Below are 21,072 nucleotides of genomic sequence, written 5' to 3'. Positions count from 1 at the left end.
GAAAGAGCTTTCAAGAACAAGTGAACAATCACATTGCAGAAAGCACCTTGTCTAGCCCACAGAAACTCCTCTGTCCAGGATTTGCCATTCCTCATACAGCATTTGGAGCCGAACTGGGGCAGGGAAAACCTGCAAACTCAACAGAGAAAGAGCAAAATTGGCTGTTGGAGTCAAACCCAGGACCTTCTTGCTGTGAGGTGACAGTGCTAACCACTGAGCCACTGTGCAAAGAAAAAAACAGGTCCACCTTATATTATAGAAGAAATACCTAAAATATCTGTGCAACCATAATCAGTAACTGACCTCACGTCGGATTACACTTGACCTGACGTGTTTCCTCAGTTTCTTCTTCCTCTCATCTCTTCCTTAAGTTGAGAGGATGATGTAAGGTGACGCAAGTGAGGAAGCAGTTAAGACAAAACAGACAAAATACAGTTAATATGTCCTTATCTTTGCCAAGTCCTGACTTTTGCATGATCAGAGGGACAGTGTCAAAATGCTGTTAAATTCTGTGACAGCTGACTGAAAAGGTTTTTTCCTTTGGGGGAAGCCTTTGTAGCCTGTTTGACCAAATCATGCCTCATTACTACTGTAGATGTCATCGTGCTCCTGCAGCTGATCCAGTCATGCAGACAGACAGAACATTTCTTGAAGGAGGGTACATGCTTATCTCTTTTGCCCTTAATTAAATGTTTTTTCCTCTTTTTTGCTCATAACTGTGCTACAATTTATTTTGTGCCATGCAGAACTTCATAGAATTTGTCCAAGGATAAATATAACAAACTGTTCATATTAAATGACTGATTGTCTCTGAGGATTTTCTGGAAAAGCTTTGGGGTTTTTTTTGAGTGTTTGCCAGACAAACTATGAAATGTTAAGTCCTCACTTTTGTCTGTGTGTTGACATTGACATTTTACAGAAAAAAACTAATCGACAAAGGAATATTGAAAACAGTCACTAGTTGCAGCCTGAGTGAAAATGTTTCATCCTAAAGAACTATTTGTCTCTGTGTGTTGCAGCCAGAGAACCTCCTCCTGGCCAGTAAGATGAAGGGAGCAGCGGTGAAGCTTGCAGACTTCGGTCTAGCCATCGAGGTGCAGGGAGACCAACAGGCATGGTTTGGTAAGAAATAACACTCTTCTAACAATATGAATTTTTAGCCTTATTTTCTGTATTTAAATTAGTAGCAAGCTAGAGTTTGTGTTTCAGTACATTATGATAATAATATGCTGTTTTTGTTACTGTATAAGAGAAAAGCAATTAATCAGAGCATATGTGTAAATAATCAAAATTTGTCCTGAGGGAAATAAATATAGGACTCTGAACTGAACACAGAACTGTCAAATACAATTGTGTGTGAATTGAGAACAGACATTTTAAACACCTTTGTTGTGTTTATAGTTTAGTTATATTAAGGTATTATTGTGAATATTTGTTTTACATTCAAAACAGCAATAAATAGGATTGTACTGAATTGTTGTATCTAGTTAAAACTTGAAAAGGAAACAGAACAAGAGGAAGATGAGGAGAGTAAAGAGAAGGAGAAATGTTGAGATAATGTCATTGTGCTCATTTGTCCAAAACACACATACACGCAAATGAAAAGCTTTTTGTAACACTTGATTCAGAGATCTGAAAGGCTTATGAACCCGTAGTCTTGCTCAAATCACACAGTAATCGGTAAGAATACTCATTATTGTGTCATCATAAAAATAGCTATTTTCATAGAGTTCAAGATAAATTTCACAGAAGTATGTTTGTATTTTTGCAGGTTTTGCAGGAACTCCAGGGTATCTGTCCCCAGAGGTTTTGAGAAAGGATCCATACGGCAAGCCAGTGGACATATGGGCATGTGGTCAGTTAGTCAGATTTCACCTTTTCTGTCTTTTTGTATGCATGTATGCTGCTGCATTCATATGCTCACTAATATTCATTAGGAAGAGTATGCCTCTGAAACTACATTTTACATGCTTTTTGTATAGGTTTTATATACTGTATGTTTATATAGATTTTGTGTGTGTGTCAGGTGTGATTCTGTACATCTTGTTGGTGGGCTACCCTCCCTTCTGGGACGAGGACCAACACAAACTGTACCAACAAATCAAGGCGGGTGCATATGATGTGAGTACTTCTCTCTTATATTCTTCTAGTTACCTTCCTTTACATCTGTATGTGTGAGCTGCGTGTGTGTTGTTTGTGTGCAGAAGTTCAATGCAGTTTGCCTGGAAACTGTTGACATGACATGACCATGACATAGAATAAATCTTAATGGTTACATGTGCAACATTGAAGGCCAGCATGGTTACTGGCCATGGTAAGTGGACAGAGAATATCACTATGACTACATGTTTATTTTCTATAAGCACACAGTTAACTGCAGGCATCAGATTCTCTAAACCCATAGAGCCCTGTTTGATGGTGAAACTTAAAGCATATTTATTTAATGTATTGTAATTCTAGTTCTGTGAGCATAAGCTGAGCTCTGTAACTCCGCTACACTGCCACGTCAGGTGCTGAACACAGAGCAACATTAGCATTAATGTGGAGTCGAATGTGTGTGGCGAATGTAAGTCTTATACTCTTATGAAAAATACTGTTTTTGGTCTCTACCGACTGCTGAGGAAAATATATTTGGCTGTATAGTTATTAAATGATCCACTATGTTCACCAGCCAGTCTCTAGTCACTTTGTCTGTCTGACATTTGGTGCTGAGCAGCTAGTGTATAGCGGGTTTTTAGTGCTTTTTTGTTGAAAACAGCTGCGGCTGAAAAAGATGCTGATGAGGGCGGTGAGAGTGAACCAAAACAGTAAAGTTTCAGGCCGTAAAACCAAAAAAATTAGCTGAAAGAGGCTATAAAGCTCTGTAGAGCTGAGGAGAACTACAGTTAGGTTATAATATTCACTACGAGGAACACCTTTCACATTAAAGATACAAAATTAAATACTAAATTCTCTAAAAGTCTGTATTCAAATAATAGCTGAGTCTCAAATAATAAGGGTGTGGCCAGCACGAACAAATAAAGGCCTTTTGCTAATAAAGGCTGGGGAAAAAATATTGATGGTGGTGGAATTACCTGTAACCAACTACAACAGCTCACATGGTAAATTCAGTATAATATACATTTCCACAGCTGGATCCATGAAGATGAGAGTTAAGGTCTATAGAGTCTGTTAGAGAGCTCCATCTGTGTTCCCGAAACTTGAATACTAATACATAACCTTAATCATAATTTATGTGAATGGGGAAAACAAGCACAGAGCCTCGAGATGAGCCCTACAGGACACCTTCAGTTCAAGTCTCGTCATATTAACACATTCTGAATTCTGTTGTGCAAGTAATTTAGAAATTTAATTTTAGTTTTTAATTGCTTGCTACTTGTTATTGCACAATTTTAATCTTGCTGTAGAAAAAAAGTGAGCAACAGGTTTATTTATCAGATCTTGTCATAGTCCTCTGGGAGATAGGAATCTATTACCCGTATTAATTTCCATAATTTGAAGCAACCGCATCTAATGAATGTGCATAATATGAGCATTGATATGAAGTGACTGTGACAAGCACTTGTAATAATGTGCACTTCTTCATCACTGTCATGATGATACCTCGAATCCCCTGACTTAGCCAATAATCACTCAGCTTTTTCCTTCAACATAGAATCAATTAATACATTTTTTTTATATTTGTGTCATACCATTGAAATGGCCCATCAAAGAAAGACAAATAATTGCACTGCTCCACATATTATGCATGTTCCAAACTAAAAAAAAGAAAGTAAAACATGTTTTATACAAAAACAACCAGAATATAGTAACAATAAAGCCACTGCACTTACACAACACATTTTATTTCTTAGTGTCCATGCATTGTCCAGATAATCTGATGGCCAGATTTACTAAGAAAATTGCGTTGATATGGATGTTAATACTGAGGTAATTGCAGTCAGATGCACTCGTAAATATCTTAATAAAAGATAGAAAAGTTCAGTTGCAGCCTGTAGTGATTTTATAGTTTATTAATGTTCAAGTTCAAATTCAGGTTTAATGAACACAAACCAAAACTGCCTGTCCGCAGTAAGCAGATTTTGTGTTCAGAGTTTGAGCTCCTACCTTCAGGCCTGCTCTGAGTTCCTACTCAGAGGACAAATAAATATCTTATATGTCTTTCTTATATTATCTTATAAAGTAAGTATCTTTTGTTTGCACAGCAATTAGTAGCCTGAATTTACACATGTGATCTCTGCACCTAAGCACTTTATGTATTCAGCATTCAGCTGTTTTTTTCATTTGAAGTGATCTCGCATTTGTACCGTTTGTCCCAGTGATCTATCAAGATTATTGCTTTATGTGACCCGCAAGACTGACATTTGCGTGACCTTAGTGAATTAAACTGGAATACATAACCAACCTCTGCCTGAAAAACAGGCACAAAATCCTTAGTAAATCTGGCTGGTCCAGACATGTGCATATGAATTTATAAGTATATATGAGTGCATATGCATGTGTGTTAAGCCAGTTGTTCCATGATAAAATGTTCAATGAAAGCATAAAAACAGTGATATAGATTCTTAACCTTTCTTCCTCTTTCAGTTTCCTTCTCCAGAGTGGGACACAGTGACCCCCGAGGCCAAGAATCTGATCAATCAGATGTTAACGATTAACCCTGCCAAAAGGATCACTGCCGACCAGGCCCTCAAGCATCCCTGGGTCTGCGTAAGTCACATTCAACATCTTCTTTGGTTTTCACATCAAATGAAATCTTTTCCAGCATGTAAAATACTGGTATAGATGTTTGTGCCATCTTCCAACAAATTATGTTGCATTTTTTAAATCATCATCCATTTTATGGATGATGGTGGTCATGGCACAATAATATATTACTGGGAGGTGTCCTAATGTCGAAAATAATGGACTTGCCATTTGCTTCCACCTTGTGCATTATTTTCATTCATTAGGACTCCTTGTCATTTAGAATCTATTTATATAGGAGTGAAAGCAGTGCCTTCCCACAGTACAATGACATGGTGTTACACTGAAGTTTGGCTTATCTATAATGTTGTTTCCTCTCCTCTACATACAGCAACGCTCCACTGTGGCCTCCATGATGCACCGTCAAGAGACTGTGGAGTGTCTGCGCAAGTTCAACGCCAGGAGGAAACTTAAAGTGAGTGTGGACACAGTCTCTCACACACACACACACACACACACACACACACACACGTATAACACAAATCTGTATAATGTTGATTTTTGTGTCTCTCTAGGGAGCTATCCTCACAACAATGCTGGTGTCCAGGAACTTTTCAGGTGAGCTTTGGCAGTGATACTAATTACACATGAAGAGACAACAATTTGATTTGGTCCATAGACTTCAAATGGGGCCCAGTGCTGTTGATGACACATATTTGAATGAAGCCATACACATTTAGAGAAGTTTTTTCATTATATCTAATATATCTAATCATAAAGAGATTTCAGTTTGAAGTTGTATACACTTTATAGGCAATCACTTTTTCCTGATCTGATATCTTGTAGAGGCCAAATGATACATATCACTGTTGTTCTGCTACTTCTTTTCTTTGGCCTGAATCTAGTTTCCTTAACTGCACATTTCTATTCCCGTTGACATTTGCTTGTCAGCTTTGTCTGCAGTTTTGATTTCTGACTTCAGGGGTTTGGCTTGGATTTCCTTCTCGTAAGCAGTTTGATCACCAAAACATGGTGCACTTTTGATTGAACACCCAATTTGTGGGCTAGACGATGGTCTAGCAAGCTAATGCATTAATGCTATTGGCCCTGTGTTTATATGCTTTCATGTAAGTAAAGCAGGTCCTGTGGATTACAGCCAACTACTTTCTACTGGTCAAGATTGATCTAGACTGCTTTATACATAACTGTAGGCATGTTTATCAAGTCAATGTCTGCGGAAATAAGATTAATAATTCTCGGGGCGCGGGTATTTTGGTGCTGAGAAGATTTTACTGTCTGCTTCTTCACGTCATCCTAAGAAAAAGGAGTATCAGAGAAAATCTTGTCTTTAAAGTTGTTAAATGTTAAATGGGTAACAGCTCACAGGATCAGTGTGCCCGCTTGATCCAAACACTTTCTGGAAACCTGAGTTTTGTCATTTTTGTCTGATACTCTGAAGTTTATTAAACTTTAAGAAATCCAGAAAATTAAGAGGCTGTCAGGCTTTAGTGAGGCTCTTGTCCCACCTGTGCCTCCACATTGAATCCCTCTCTGTCCAATAGTGGGACGGCAGCATACCAGCCCTGCCGCTACCACCAGCACGGCCGCAATGGCACAGGAAGGTATGTCTGCTTGAGGGGGTGTTGGAGTCGGGCACTGCCAAGTTCATACTCAGGCTATTGGCATGTGGCCTGGGCTGCTTGAACCCCTCCACCTGCTGCCTGCTGCTACTGCACACTGATGGACCACTTGTGAATGGTCATCATTGCACTGGGGCATCTTGCACACACACACACACACACACACGTAAATGGAAACCACAAACGAAGCTCAGCTCTTGACCTTTCAGTGCTGCTGCGTGTTTTGACGCTCTAATGAACAGAGCTCCTCTCCAGGACTGGCTATTTAATTTCCTGTGTCGAACACAACAACCATTTAACTGACACCCAGCATGACCCTCTGACCTCCTTCCAACTACTGCAGCTGCCACCTAGTCAAGCTCTGTTTACACATTTCTGCATTAACACAACTGGTGCAGGCAGCATATCCTTTCCTCAGCAGCATAACATTTAACCTTTTAAATTAGAAATATAAATAGACATGACAGCATTCAATATCCGTAACACTCCCAGTATTGCCTCCTTTGAATTGGTTTGTATCCACAGTGCTCGGCTGATGCCCAGTTGATGCCTGCCTGTGCTCGTTGCAACCTTCCCTCCGCATGGCTCTGGCACTAACAGCCAGCCAAGCATGTGCATGAGTGCACAGTACAGTATGCCAATCTGCATGGGAAGCTGGATAAACAGAATGCACAGTGTCCTGTTATCTATTTTCCTTTGTCTCCTCTCTCCTGCCTGCTCTGTTGTTTTTATGTGAACAGACAAAACCACAAAAAACCTAAAGGCGTCAGTATGCTTCAAACAAAGTACTTGTAGGATCATCAAACAGCGTCTGAAACCACCTCCCTTCAGACCTTTCAAATCTTCAATTTAGGGGGGCTGTGTACGTGAAACCGACAATCCAGCAACACTTGTGACACAAAAAAACAAACATTTTCATGAGACCAATGTGTTCGTCATGGTCATCATCATACAACACAGTATAAAGAACATTTAAATAACATAAGTATGAGGGGAAAAAAACATTTTAAAAAGTTGAAAAAAATCTATAAATGACAACCAATCATATACATACATAAACATATCAGCCAGTGGGGTATTCACACACACACACACACACATATATATATAAAAACTGGTACAGAGGCCAAGGGTGTGCCTGATGATGGATATGGGTGACCCCATATTTGGTCCAAAAACAGGACAAGTGCATCTATGGGGAGGTACCCAACCTGATGTAGAGGAGGGCTTTACCTAAAATGGGCCTCTTTAGTGTGACAAACACTTCACACACTGCTATATATAGTCATTATAAGAGTCTTAAAAAACATAAAAGCTAAAATAAAATAAAAGAGAACCAGCTATGAGATACATTATAAAAACACAAATAAAGGATTTGGATTATAATATTAAAGTACTTATAAAACACCTCTATAAAGTAAAAACCTAATTAAATGAGTAGTCCTCATTCATGGAAATAGACTAAACTCTTCTCTTATTTTTCAGAGAAAATTGACATTACCACCTGTATGGCTGTGCTTAATGACTTGTATGCCTATAAAGTTTAATTTTATTAAAATATCTTGCAACAGGACTAGTTACATAATTCCTCTTGATAGAGCTCCTATGTTCTGTCGTGCACTCTTACAGAGAACGGAATGACTGACCTATGTATATTTTACCACACGGGCACTCTATCATATAAATAACAGCTATACATGTAAGGAAATTCTAACCACCCTACTAATGTGTTCCCATTAGTAGGGTGGTTAAAAGACTCGAGATTGTTTGTATACTGCCAGTTTATACAGGTTCCACACTTAAAGTTGCCTTGAAGAGGTTTATGCTTATTGCCCTTTTGAAGCAGACAATCTGACAAGGATGCCTATCTCCCCTTGTCCGAAACTGCTCCGTTGTCCCTATTTGTATGATTCATCGTGTCTTGTCCCTCTCTGACGGCAGGCTTTTAGCTGTCGTACAGACTAGTTTGTATGAAGCATACTGAACCCTTTACTGGTGAATGTCGGTCACATGACAGGGCGAGCTGCTTGCTTAAAAGCTGTTCATACAGGAATTATGGTTTGATCGACAAGTTGATGCTGGTGTTTATAAAGGATTTCTCTTTATGCTTGATTCCGATCATTAAATTTCTTCACTTACTGAGTAACTCTACTCTTTACTTAACTCAAAGCTTTATTTATATAGCACCTTGCATACAAACATGCAGCCCAAAGTGCTTCCCAGAGCAAGATTCAAGCAGCACAGACAAAAAATAGACAACAATAAATAGAGTTTTGCAAGGCTTAAAAATTACAATTATGAAGCAATAAAATGTTAAAATATATAAGTCAATAAAATAATAATTTAAAAAACAGTAAAAGTGTTACGTACAGTATAAAAGTGAAGAATTTGGTTTTGAGATGATGTCCTGAATGTTTCTGCTCAGTCTCATAAATGTTGAAAATGCACTCCTCAGCACTTTTTAAGAGGCCGACTTTGAAGTGGATGCTGCATGCCAGACATGTTGATAAGCCACCATCACAGCATGAACCCACCACCTCTGTGAAAATGATTAAAGAATGCCTTTTAACATACAGTAAAAGCCTGACAGGTGTTCTTCAGTTTTCAGTTCAAATGTTAAGATGCAGATATTAAATACATTACTGTTTTCTTGCCTTCTTCATTGCCCTCTTTCCTACTTTATAAATGGAAGGTAAGGGAGGATCATTGGAACATGACTAACACAAATATGAGTGTTTTATACAGTGTGTGTGTTTTTTGTTTTTGTGTGTGTGCATGCATGTGGACATTTTTATTCAGTTTCCTGTTAAATGTGTGTATTGGTGTCATTTCTATGTAAGTCTGGTTATAATTGTGTGGTCAGATTTTCAAATGCATGCACATGATATTATACAATATATTATACAACAGGTTGTTTTGGACAGAAGCACCTCGTGAGTTCAGACACTCATTTACTTATTTAATTCATTCATTAGTTAATTCATTCATCCATTCATATTTGCTCCCTTGAGGCTGTCAGGAGGGAGGATTGCCTACAAATCACTAAACCAGGATCAATTTATCACTTATTAGTAGTACTACTTAACTGTGTTGTGCACTTTATGACACTGTGCTGAAATTTATGTGAGTGTTTTCGGGGGCAAAGAGACTATATTTTTTGTTTTACCTGCTTTCAATCTTGAAGATAATTGTCTTGATTGTTTTAATTACATTTTTTAGGGCTTCTGAGCAATAGTGCCTCTAAATTCCCAAATTTTCTTTCCTCTTACTGTTGATGTTTTGAAATCAGCACAGTTTACAGTGTGTCAAATCTATGGAGGCTAATTTCTGCCAGGAAAAGAAAAAAATACATAAAGTTATGCATGATAAAAGTAGAACATAAAAACAAACATTTGTCAAAGTACTCACCATTTTATTATTTTGTCTAATTTTTCATCCATTTTTTTTCTTTTCTTTTCTTGGAGGAAAACATCAACAATGTCCTGGAAGGAAATTGCGGGAGTTGGGGAGTTGAGTTGGGGGTGTTAATGGGCTTTCTAAAAAAATCAGCAAGCATATATTTAAATAAATAAATTATAATGAAAAAGGGTAAAAAGCCCTCAGGGTGCATTCATGCTCCAAAGCAGTTATTTTAATTTAAGTAATACAAATATTTCTGAATTTTTTATGTTTATTCAATTTTCCAAGTTCACTTTTCATTTCCAGTTTGCCATTTCTGTATCATCAATATAAAATTTAACAACAGTTCTACTCTTCGAAAGTGAAAGTGGAGTCAGGTTCACCAGGCCTGATAGACCTTTATTGGACCATCTTTTGCTTTAGTTTGTCCTGCAGACTGAGTGATCTCAACCACTGTTCTGTGTTTTGGACAATTACATCAGACTGCGTCCTTACCATCTTTTTTCTCTTTCTTTCAGCATGTAAAACTTTACTAAACAAAAAGTCAGACGGTGTGAAGGTAAGTTCTCTGACCCATGAGGGTTTTATTGAATTTACTGTTTCTGTCTTACTTACTCTTCCTGTCTTCCCTTTTGGTCTATCACCCTAACTACTCTCTATTAACATGTATCTTTGATATTATGAACATATAGAAAAGCAGTATGTTCTTTAAGTTGGATTACCTTTGTGCTCTGGTGCTCCTTTGTTAGTTTTTCTAAGATCTATTTAATATGATTTAAAGATTTTTGTGTCTTAGGAAAAAGGATTGATCTTAAAAATAAAGTAGCTACTTGATCATTTTCATGAGTTAGCAGTTAAAGGTGGGGCACAGGTAATACAGATTTCAGATTCAAGTGAAAGTAAGGGACATAATAAAGACCAATAGGCTGTTAAAATGCTGTTTGTTTTTTACCACCAGTTTTGTCTTTGATTCACAGCGATTTGAGCTACCATCATGTCTTGGTGCTCATTTCGTTTTGATCGACAGTCAGCGTCAATGCATGCAGTGAAGCGCCATGATCAACAAGGGCCAAAATAATATTCCCATTACATACAGTAACTTGAACAATAACTAACCCCACCCCAAAAAACAACCCCAAAACATTATACAAATAAACTGCACAACCAATGCTTTAAATGTTTCAGTTCTCCTTTAAACATTAACTCCCTATATTATTTATACTGCTGTTTTTTTTTTTCTTCTAAAGCCCTCTTAGTATCCCTTTGTCTCATCTTTGTTCCTGTGTAAGCTTGTGCAGCTGTTTTGTTTTTCTCTCTTTCTGGGATCAATCTGGCAGCTTCACTTTTTTACTATTTTTGATTAGTTCCTTGTTTCCCGATGACCCTTTATTTTTTCCTCCTCCTTTCCATTGCTGTCTGTCAGAAAAGGAAGTCCAGCTCAAGTGTTTGTTTGATGGTGAGATCGGCTCTGTCGTTTTCGTTTTCGGCATTTTTCATTCTTTGTCTCTCTTCGTCTTTCTGAGTCTTTTTTCCCCTCCGGTTCTCCCTTCCCCTCCTCTCTGTTTCATTTGTTTGTTGTTTTTTTCTTTTGGGCAGAGATGCTTGAGGCTTGAGGCGTCGTTGTGACAGTTTTTGTCATGCCCAATATCTGTTGGATTTCCCAACTCCATCCAACATCCCTGCATCCCCTTCTGCCATTAAGCGCCACCAAAACCATTTCAACTCCTGACAAATAACACACACACACACACTCACCCCCTTCAAGTTATCTGATGTGACACATCTGTCTATAGATAAGATCAGGCATTTTGGCTCACTCTAAACATCAATATATCATCATTTTCCCTAATATGCATATTTATTGTACGCTCATTATTTTTCATTTGAGTTAACTATTTTTCCCCCCTCTTCTTGTAAATAATACAGCTGTCTTGGTCACCTGCAGATAATCACCACCATTGAACTACAAGCCTGATAGATTGAGGATATGACACTGCATATCAGAAGTGGTGTGTATATAAAGTAATAAAGTAAAAATTTATTGAAATTTTAATATAATTTTAGTATTTCTTTAGGAATTTGGTTTATTTATCTTTTTGATTAGTTACACTTTTACTTTTATGCATTTTCAAAATAGAATTGATACTTATACTGCTTGTTACTCGCTAAAAATGTAGGCCCATAAACAGTGGGGTTGGGTATCAGATACAATACTGATACCAGTACTGATACCAAAAGGCTACATTTTTTAGATATCTTACTTTGAGAAATATAAACATGTTTTTTTCTACAAAACCCTTTTTTTTTCATTTAACAAAAGAAGCCAAACCTCTCAAATGGTAAATGTTGTCTACACACAAGCAGCCATACATGATTTGAATCAGAAACTATGATAAGCTATCGTCACATTTCAGCTGGTACTAAAAGAGTATTGAGCCCTAATAAACAGTTTCAATTATAAATAACATGCTGCTCTGATCATTTCAATTCTGGTAAACACCCTTTTTTTAGCTGAAAAAAACAACTCTCAGATTGAGAGCAATTTCGTGTTTTTACGCAAACGATTTTCTAAAGAAATGTTCCTTGAACACTATGCTCCAGTTGCTTCAACAGCGCTGAAATTGTACTGAATACTTACCAGGTATGAATGTGTGTCGGTTGGTAAGAAAATAGTACGTGTCCTCAGGTGACCTTTCCTGAGTCAATAAATATTATAAAAGAGGAGAAGATTGTATGTCAAATCAAGAACATTTGACATCCTGAAACGGTGGATAATGTTAGTGAAATATAGCCTGCATATTTGCGCTTCTTGAAGAAACTGTAGCTTGCCTTGTTGGTCACAGTGTTGCACATTAGTTTTTCTGAGAGATTGCCAAAATACTGTTTAAAGTCACACTGGGGTATTCGCTCATCTCAGAGTGGTAGAAAAACAGCTGAAAAGCCTCCCAGCACTGTGCTCTTAACCTTTTATTGACGTAATCCATTCGTGCACACCTCTTAACTTTCTTGTGGGAATACTGATTTACATTCAAGAAGCTTCTCTTTCTCCTTCCCCTCCGGTTAACATGGGGCTGAAGGGAGAGTTCAGCTCAAACTGTGTTTTCTTGTTCACATCACACATTCCATTTATAATCTATAGCTTTAATCTGCACCTCTGTTATGCAGCTGAACAACTATTCTGGTTTGCATGTTCCAACAAAACAGGACCAAAGTAAGTGTGTGAGTGAGCAAACGATAAAAAAAATTACAGGGGTACTCCACAAATTTCGTATTACACTTCCATAAAGTTGCGAGACTCACAAGAGACAGATAAAGAAAAGAAAAAAGAACGATCAAAATTGAAGCAGCAAAGGCCAACGTATCCTGACTTTTAGTCCGTAGTATGGGTCAAGCTTCAAAAACAGTAGATCCTACATTTCTCATAATGCAACCAAAACCATCTTTTTGTTAGTCCCTACCTGCTGATAAATGCCCATGTTTTTCAAACTCCACACCCCCTAGTTTGTAACACAGGCTTTTTGTTGAAAATGTGTAGTCTCCAATCGCAAACTGATAAACCCTGATAACATCACTATGACATCATCTGGGGTATTTCTTCAGACTTTACAAAGCTCCTCCAGTGCTACAGACGTTATATAACTGGTTTCACAATCTGAGTGGTACTAACCATGACTGGTAAACTGACCTTTATGTGTCAGTTCCTCTTTAATACATAACAGACCATTTCTTGCTATTATTATGCACATAAGGCTGGAGGCATGGATTACAAAAATCACCACAGTAAAATTAGAAACAATTTATTTATATTTATATATAGACATTGTAAAAACATCTTAATACCTTCAAATATACTTAAAATGGCTTAATGTTTAATGGCTTTCATTATATCAGTTGATTTCCTGAGAGTGCAGCCAATGAATGTGACAGTAAACACATTTTTTAGTTTAATTAAAACTGTATATGCTCTGGCTTAGCAGGGTGCACCACTGCACTTGCAGAGAGAAATGTTCTGTAAAATTATATAGTAATAGACAAGGGAACGATGAAACAACAAAATATTGCTTAAAATTATTTTTATTTCACATTTTAAGAACAGTCTTGAAACCACATTTTGCTTAAAAGTTTTAAAACATTTTCCAAATCGTTTGATGCATCTTTTTTATTGACAAGCCAATGTTTGATTGATGTTTGGACCGAGGGTTGAGTCGTCAAAATTCAGTCAAAGCAATGAACAGGGTCTGTTCAAGACAAAGGGGTGAACTAAGCAGTTGCAGTAATGCTAAAGTAGTTTAGTCAGTCAAATAGGCTTTACTACTGTCTTCAAGCTGACTTTGCATGAGCTAAAGGAGGGAAACATCAGCATACATACATGTACCTTCGCACAGGCACACACACTGTTCTCCGCAATTAGAGAAAAACCTGTCATCAAGGCCTTTCACTGCATGCACAGACCTGGACTGGTAACCATTATTATAATGGTATTTTCTGACTCAATTACACATGCTTTGGCTGTGTTGCTGCCGGAAATGGGCCACTAATTGCTGGTGCTTGTTTTAGATACAAACTTATGATTTCTCTTTTTATCCCAGCAGATGTTGATTTACACTATTTGTGCTGGGAAAATACTCAAAATCCAGTCTGAAAAATGTTCATTGTCTTAAAATGCATTTGCTGACTAACTGTTCTGTATTTTTTTTTTACTTTTTTTAATGTTGTGCAGTGTCTGCAAAAGTTGTAGACATTAAATGCAGGCATACACCAGGACACTAGACTCAAAGAACCCTCTCAATCACTCAATACATAGCTTTGTAATAGAAATAAAAATTACTCATACCAGTTAAACAAGTTAGGAAGTCAGTACACAGTAACTCGTTGTTGGAGCAAGACACTTAATCTGTTCCTAATGATCAATAGAAGGCTCATGTTATGGATTAAACAGATTATTTTGAAGCTATGTGCACAACAGACATACACACAAATACAACAACTGCCCTTTAAATTGCAAAAGGGAGCAATTTGCAGATAATTGATACAGATATTCAAATAAATTGAACAGCATTGAACTCCTGCACATATGCTCTACTCCTAGATTGTGCTGTTTTAAATCCTACTCAACTTACAATATGTGGAATATTTATATTGGCCGTGTAATGGCTCCATTCCTGTTTTCCACCTAAGATTCCCATAGGGTGGTTTATGGTTTAGACCCAGTGTGACCAGTGGGAGTCATTCTTTGTTGTGTTTCTTTGCCCCAGTCGCAGGGAAACAACAGTAAAAACAGTGTAGTAAGCAGCAGCAGCACCAAAGACAGCAGCATGTCATCTTCAGCACCAATGGTACCTCATCTCTATTTGGTTTCTCTCACATTGCTTTTTACGGCATCATTTAATTGTTTCCATCTTTTTAATGTTTAGTTCTGTCTCCTCCTCATCTTTTTGTCACATCCCATGTTAAGTGAAATCTTCTCTGTACTTCGTCCTCTCTCTCTTGTCCTTCATCCTCTGCCTCTTTGCTTCTGTTTTGAACACAAACTGTGAACCCTTAATTTGAACGACTGGTTTGTGCCTTCGAGTGTCTCTCCTGGCTTGTGTTTTACCCAGACCTCTTGTGGACACACTTGTGTATATATATTTACACAGTGCACAACACTGACAGGTAGACAAATGACTTTCATTTTGCGATACACTAGAAAACACTTAAATCAAGTTCTGCTCAGCCACATCCTGGTGACTCCTTTGTGTGTTCAACTGTGTTACCTGTGCTTGGTTGACGGTTTGTCTTTGAGGAAGAACATGGTTCTGGCAATTTCTTGGAAAGCAGACCTCGAAAACTCAATAAGAAGTTCAACCTCTACTATATCAAAAGACGGCCTTTTACAAATTGCTCTTCAGTTTGGGAATTGTAAATGATGAGGACTTCTGGGTAAAACAGGAGCTGGAGTGGAGGGGTAACAGAGATCATACTTGAATGATGATGCAGCCCCTGTGTTCATATATGTAATGGGATTGAGCCATATATACAACATACAATTGAGCTTGAACAAGGCTCAGATTTGAAATATGGCAGCAGGAAAGATGTCAAAGAAATCTCAATTTAATGAAAGCCAAACCTCTCATCTCATCAGTTAGTGCACCAGTAAAATCCTCTGTGTGACCAGTAGCTTTGTAAGACCTGAAATGACTGAGGACAGTTATTCAAGTGGGTCCACGCAGAGGTATGAGAGAAAGTTATACACTGAGAGTATGTAAAAAAAAAAAAGTGTTGAATTTTAAAGGTAGAAGGATAAAATCAAAGTGATTTAAATCATTAACATCTCTTACAAATCTAAAAAATCTATAAAATTATTGGATGGCTGTTAATCCAGTCTGATACAATAGCCATGGAAGTACTAGATTATACTAATTACTAAATACTGTACATATAGCATAGTTCCAACAGTGTAAAGGAATAATTCAACATTTTGGGAAATATACTTATTCACTTTTTTGGAGAGAGTAAGATGACAAGATCAAGACCATCTTTATGTCTAACATTAAGTATTGAGCTACAGCCGGGAGGCAATTAGCTTAGCTTAGCATTAAGACTGGAAGCAGGGGGAAACGGCTAGCCTGGGTCTGTCCGAAGTTTCTGGTTGTTCGTCAAGAAATAGTTCCAGCACATAACTGTATAATCTTTAATTTAAGTCTCCAAAGGTAACAAAATCCACCTACCAGCACCTCTAAGTGCGCTAATTACACATTGGAGACTTGTCTTCATCATGTAGTTTCCAGGCAACTAGCAGAGACTCCAGGAAGTTACTGCTCCCGGCCAAGAAATTGTCCGACAAATAACGTCCTGTAAAACCACAATGTTTTATACTTCGGTTTTGTTCAGATTAAACAAACAACACATAATGCGTTAATCAGAGGTGCTTTGTTACCTTTGGACAGAACCAGGCTAGCTGTTACCCCCCAGTCTTCAGCCTTTGTGCTAAGCTAACTGGCTGCTCATCTAACTCTCTACAAGTATACATGATGCCCATTATTTTCTACATAATAGAAGTGCCGAATTCTGCACACCTGCAAATGCTAGTAAGGCAGTGAGCTAAGGATTGCATTTCTTAAGACTGGTTAAACATTTACAGTCTGGATTCCCCATATTTGAGGTGCCCCCGTAGCTTAGGGGTTAAGACCATGGACCACAATGTCCTGTTGTCTCTCCACTCTCTGTAATAAAGGCTTAAGATGCCCCAAAAATACTTATATTCCGCATAATCTCATATGTCATCGAAGGGGCTGCATGTTCTAAGGTTCAAGGTTGAGAATGAGGAGTGGTTACACAGACACACAGTCACCATGCGGATTCACATGGTCATAACTCAGAAGTGTTCATGGCGTCGGACAACAAGGATGGTGATTGCCAGTGCTACCGATATTGAGTGTAATTTACTCACTGAATAAAGTAATCTAGCGTTGAGCTGTGAGCTAGAATGATTTGGCATATAGGGGTAAAACGTAGTGTGCATGTGTTAAGTGACAACAGCTTTTGAACTGGGATAATGACAAATGTCAATACTGTGGCCTCAGTTTACAATTTAATTTCTTATGCTGACACGTTTCGGTAAACAGGCCTGTCAGACCTGACAATGCTTGCTTATTCTCTCTAAAAGGAGAAAGATATCACTCCATAGTATAAAGATTTTTACTGAGAGCTTGCTACCCTAGTTCATGAATACATCAGTGTTTGTTTACTCTTCAGATCATTCTGTAATTATTAAGCACCAAGTTGGAGTTTCCCTGTTGTAACGTCCGCTTGTAATTGAAGCGAACTTCATTTATATGTCAACTGTTAAATACGATAACTTCCAGGAGACATGAACGTGTCATGACATCTGCACTCACACTTGCATGCGCAAACAGTCACTCACAGAACCATCCTCCTCAGTCATGGCCCTGAATATGTGTTTCGCTATGTTTATGGCTTTTTCATGCATTTTGGAGACTCTGAAATGATCCTGTAGGCCACAGTGCTGGTGAACGGGGAACACTGTCATCTATTTAATTACCATAAATGCTCCACAGCCTCTGTACTGTAGCTGCTCCTGTGCTTTGTTTTGGTGTGCGCAAGTGTCTGTTTTGTATGTTTGTCGTCATGGAATAAGTTGGTATTCCCTGGCATCTTCCCTGGTGCCCCCACACCCAACCCCTCCCTGCATGGTAAAGTGTCTCCTACCTTCCCCCAGGAAGCCCAGACAACTGTTGTACACAACCCAGCTGACGGCACCAAGGTAAGCCCCTCCTTCTCCCACCAATAGCCACCAGCCACTACTAACACTCGCAGGTAACTTGTGGAGGATTTTCTCTAAATATACTCCATATACATCGCCGTCAAAACAACTATAATGAACTATCTTTGCGTGCCTAATGTGAGCTGGCTTCTGTCAGCATGTTTCATTATTTCTCTTCCTGGTTACCAGAAGGGATTTCCCAGGAGAGTTGAATCCTGTGAACTCCCCAAATCTGGAAGCAGCTCCTGCTTGTAGTGAAGGTGCACCACTAAGGAGCCACTGGAATAAATGTAGATTTTCAGTGTTTTATTATAATCAATTAATAAATTAAAAAATGCCTTTAGCTTTATATATGATGCATGAATAAACTCAGTTTATTAAATTTGCCAATTAATAATTGTATTTCCTTAATAGACATAATACATTTAATGATATATATCATTTTTTTATGCAGTTTATGCATGCATAATTTAAATGCAAATTGTATTAATTAAAAATAAATGTATTCCCCAGTTTTCAAGTTCAAGTCCAACTAATCAATGCTAACTTTGAACTAATTTCAAATCGATACAGACTCTATTGGTTAAATGTTTTTCTCACATATCAGCACCTGATTTTGACTGACTGGGCTTCTTGTCTCCACTTTTCCCAACAAGCAAACGTATAATATAATTGATCAATCACCTGCTGAGCTGAATCAGACAGTTCCTGACACATCTCATCATGTTATCAATATAGTTGGCCTTTGCTGTGTGATGTAGCACCACTGTTTGTTTTCCCTTAAGCTTAAAAAGTCAAATATTATTTTTCACTAAAATGGAATAATTTCTTCTGACGTTAGCAGAGGCGCTCCTTATTTCAGGCAAGGCGGGGCGCCTCCACTATAAAACGTTGCGGGAAACCCTGAATTGATTGTGATTCAACACTTTAAAAATATATAATTATTCTGGTGGTATCCTTCAGGATCCATACAGCATCACAGCTAATTTCAAATTTGTATAAAAGAGAAAATCCTACACATACTGTCTTTAACAGCAGCACATGCACACTGACAGCTTTATCCTCAAATACTGTCAGACGTTTTACTAAAATAGGAACCAACTGCCATGCTGCTTGCGCTGTTATATTGGTGTACAAGCTTGCAAAATAGTATCACTAGATAATCAAATGGCAATGCTGTTACACACTTTTCTCTTCCGCACAGTCGTGCTTCCTCTGAAGGAGTAGTTACACACTAACATGCACACGCACACTCCTTGTGAAAATTAGCTACATGATTTCAAATTGCTCACACACTTTGTTGCTCTGTGGTGTGTGGGGCTCTGTGCTTCTCCTCGCTGCTGTCCTGGCTGGTTTGTGCTCCTGGGAGGGAGATGTCCATCTGTCTGTCAGGTTTTCTGTGTGTCTGTATGGACAAAGTGTCCAAAGCTTCCCTGTCTCACTTACACATTAAAGAATTATTATTCTTGCTATTTCTCTTTTCTCTCTTTATCCATCTTTCTCTCTTTCCATTTCTCTCCTTTTTGTCTCTCCTTTGTCTCCTCTCTGTCTGACAGGGCTCCACAGAGAGCTGTAATAACACAGAAGAGGAGGAGATGAAAGGTAGGAAAGGTACTTGTCCAACTTTCACCTACTCTGCATGCCTGCTTTTGTTCACTTTATATCTTGTCCAGGATTGTATCACTCTATTGAACTCCAGATCAGATAGAGAAATATTACAATATATCTCACACTGTAGTTCTTCACTTTATATTTGAGGTAATGCATGTCTACTGGGTAGAGGTTTGAGGCAACTGTCAACTCTGTTGTTCTACAACAAAGAGCTTCAGTCAGGGTAACGGAGGCCTGGAGATCCAGTAAATTTTGTTGAAAAATGACAGATGCCTTTGAGCCTCACAGGAAAAACAAATGTGACGTGAACCTTTGGATATAAACACTGTGCACATAACAGTGGTACAATCTAAAAGAATATACTTTTGCTGTTGTCTCCATTTACGTCTCCTATACAAACTGACAACATGTTGGTGTAGTGGTTAATAAGAGCGCCTCGTAACCTGTAAAACAGCAGCTCACAGCTGCTTTGTCCATCTTGTTCAAACGCTTCAGAGCAACACGCTCCACGCCTGTCACCTTTGGCTGCAGGAAAATATTATAAGCTTTTTATTTTTATTTTTACTCCTTTCTGACATTTTTTAGACAAAACGATTGATTAATCAAGAAAATAATCAGCTGAATAATAGAAAATGAATATAGAGAAAAGATATCAGAGGTACGCATTTCTTGTTGTGGAGTTTATCTGTAATCATTTTAAAGATGCTGTAATCGCATAAAAGCTCTACACATAGTGGCCTTTAGTCAAGGTATACACAAGGGCATGCTGCTCTTACAGTATTTACCTCCAGGTCTGCAAAGGCTCAAATACAGGATCCCTGTATTCACCATTGCCTACCATATGTGGGGAAACTGCACCTCATTATGATTGTCGGTGTACGTGAGTGTGTGCATGCCAGCATTACACGCCACTTAATCGTCTTCAGCTCGGGGATAACCCCTTAATGTTTTCAGGTTAATGAAGTAGGACAGAGCTACTTGTAGCTCTCCTGAAAAGAGTTAATCCAGTTACTTAAGGCCACTTTCTGTGAGTTTGCCAGCACTCGATCTTATAGCAGATAATCACTTACAGTACATGCAATAGAGAGGCTGTTGTTCCTATTCTCTCTCTTCTTTCTCTGATGTTGAAGGCACTTATTTTAAGTTGCTTTGAATGAAAGTATCTGCTAAATTAATGTAATGTAATTCATCTTGTCTACTCTGAAATACAAACTCAAACACTGCTAGCTCCACCATGTACAAAATCAGAGTGAAGTGTCAAGGTCAACATAGGAAAGGTCTCTAAGATGAAGCACAGGTTGGCATGCTGACGTTACAGAAGAAAGTGACCAGAATGTCACATATTCTGCGACTGCATAACAAGAATTCTGCAGCCTGTTGCACCAGCAATGTGCATTTTGAAACATAGCTTAATTTGAAAGTAGTGTGGGAGTAAAACGGGTTTCACCATACAAGTTAGTTATTGAGTAA

At 38.1% G+C, this 21,072-nt stretch overlaps 1 protein-coding gene across 31 annotated transcripts in view; it reads left to right on the top strand.

Annotated features, from left to right (window-relative positions):
• Positions 1–21,072, top strand: part of camk2g2 (calcium/calmodulin-dependent protein kinase (CaM kinase) II gamma 2) — a 77,565-nt gene that overhangs the window by 45,071 nt on the left and 11,422 nt on the right. For 4 of the 31 annotated variants that reach the window (XM_044213452.1, XM_044213442.1, XM_044213445.1 and 1 more), the window contains exons 7-17: positions 1,020–1,122; positions 1,772–1,855; positions 2,027–2,121; positions 4,588–4,710; positions 5,078–5,161; positions 5,262–5,304; positions 6,249–6,308; positions 10,244–10,284; positions 14,981–15,061; positions 17,947–17,991; positions 19,548–19,593. In XM_044213452.1, coding sequence (XP_044069387.1) covers positions 1,020–1,122; positions 1,772–1,855; positions 2,027–2,121; positions 4,588–4,710; positions 5,078–5,161; positions 5,262–5,304; positions 6,249–6,308; positions 10,244–10,284; positions 14,981–15,061; positions 17,947–17,991; positions 19,548–19,593 — 805 coding nt within the window. Of the gene's footprint in view, positions 1–1,019; positions 1,123–1,771; positions 1,856–2,026; positions 2,122–4,587; positions 4,711–5,077; positions 5,162–5,261; positions 5,305–6,248; positions 6,309–10,243; positions 10,285–11,148; positions 11,182–14,980; positions 15,062–17,946; positions 17,992–19,547; positions 19,603–21,072 lie in introns of all 31 variants that reach the window. The other 27 variants (XM_044213451.1, XM_044213443.1, XM_044213430.1 and 24 more) reach the window with 14 other exon arrangements.

The sequence above is a fragment of the Siniperca chuatsi genome, linkage group LG11 (assembly GCF_020085105.1).
Source record: "Siniperca chuatsi isolate FFG_IHB_CAS linkage group LG11, ASM2008510v1, whole genome shotgun sequence".
Taxonomy (NCBI): Eukaryota; Metazoa; Chordata; class Actinopteri; order Centrarchiformes; family Sinipercidae; genus Siniperca; species Siniperca chuatsi.
The sequence above is the reverse complement of the archived record's forward strand: the minus strand, read 5'-3'. Positions and strand labels throughout refer to the sequence as shown.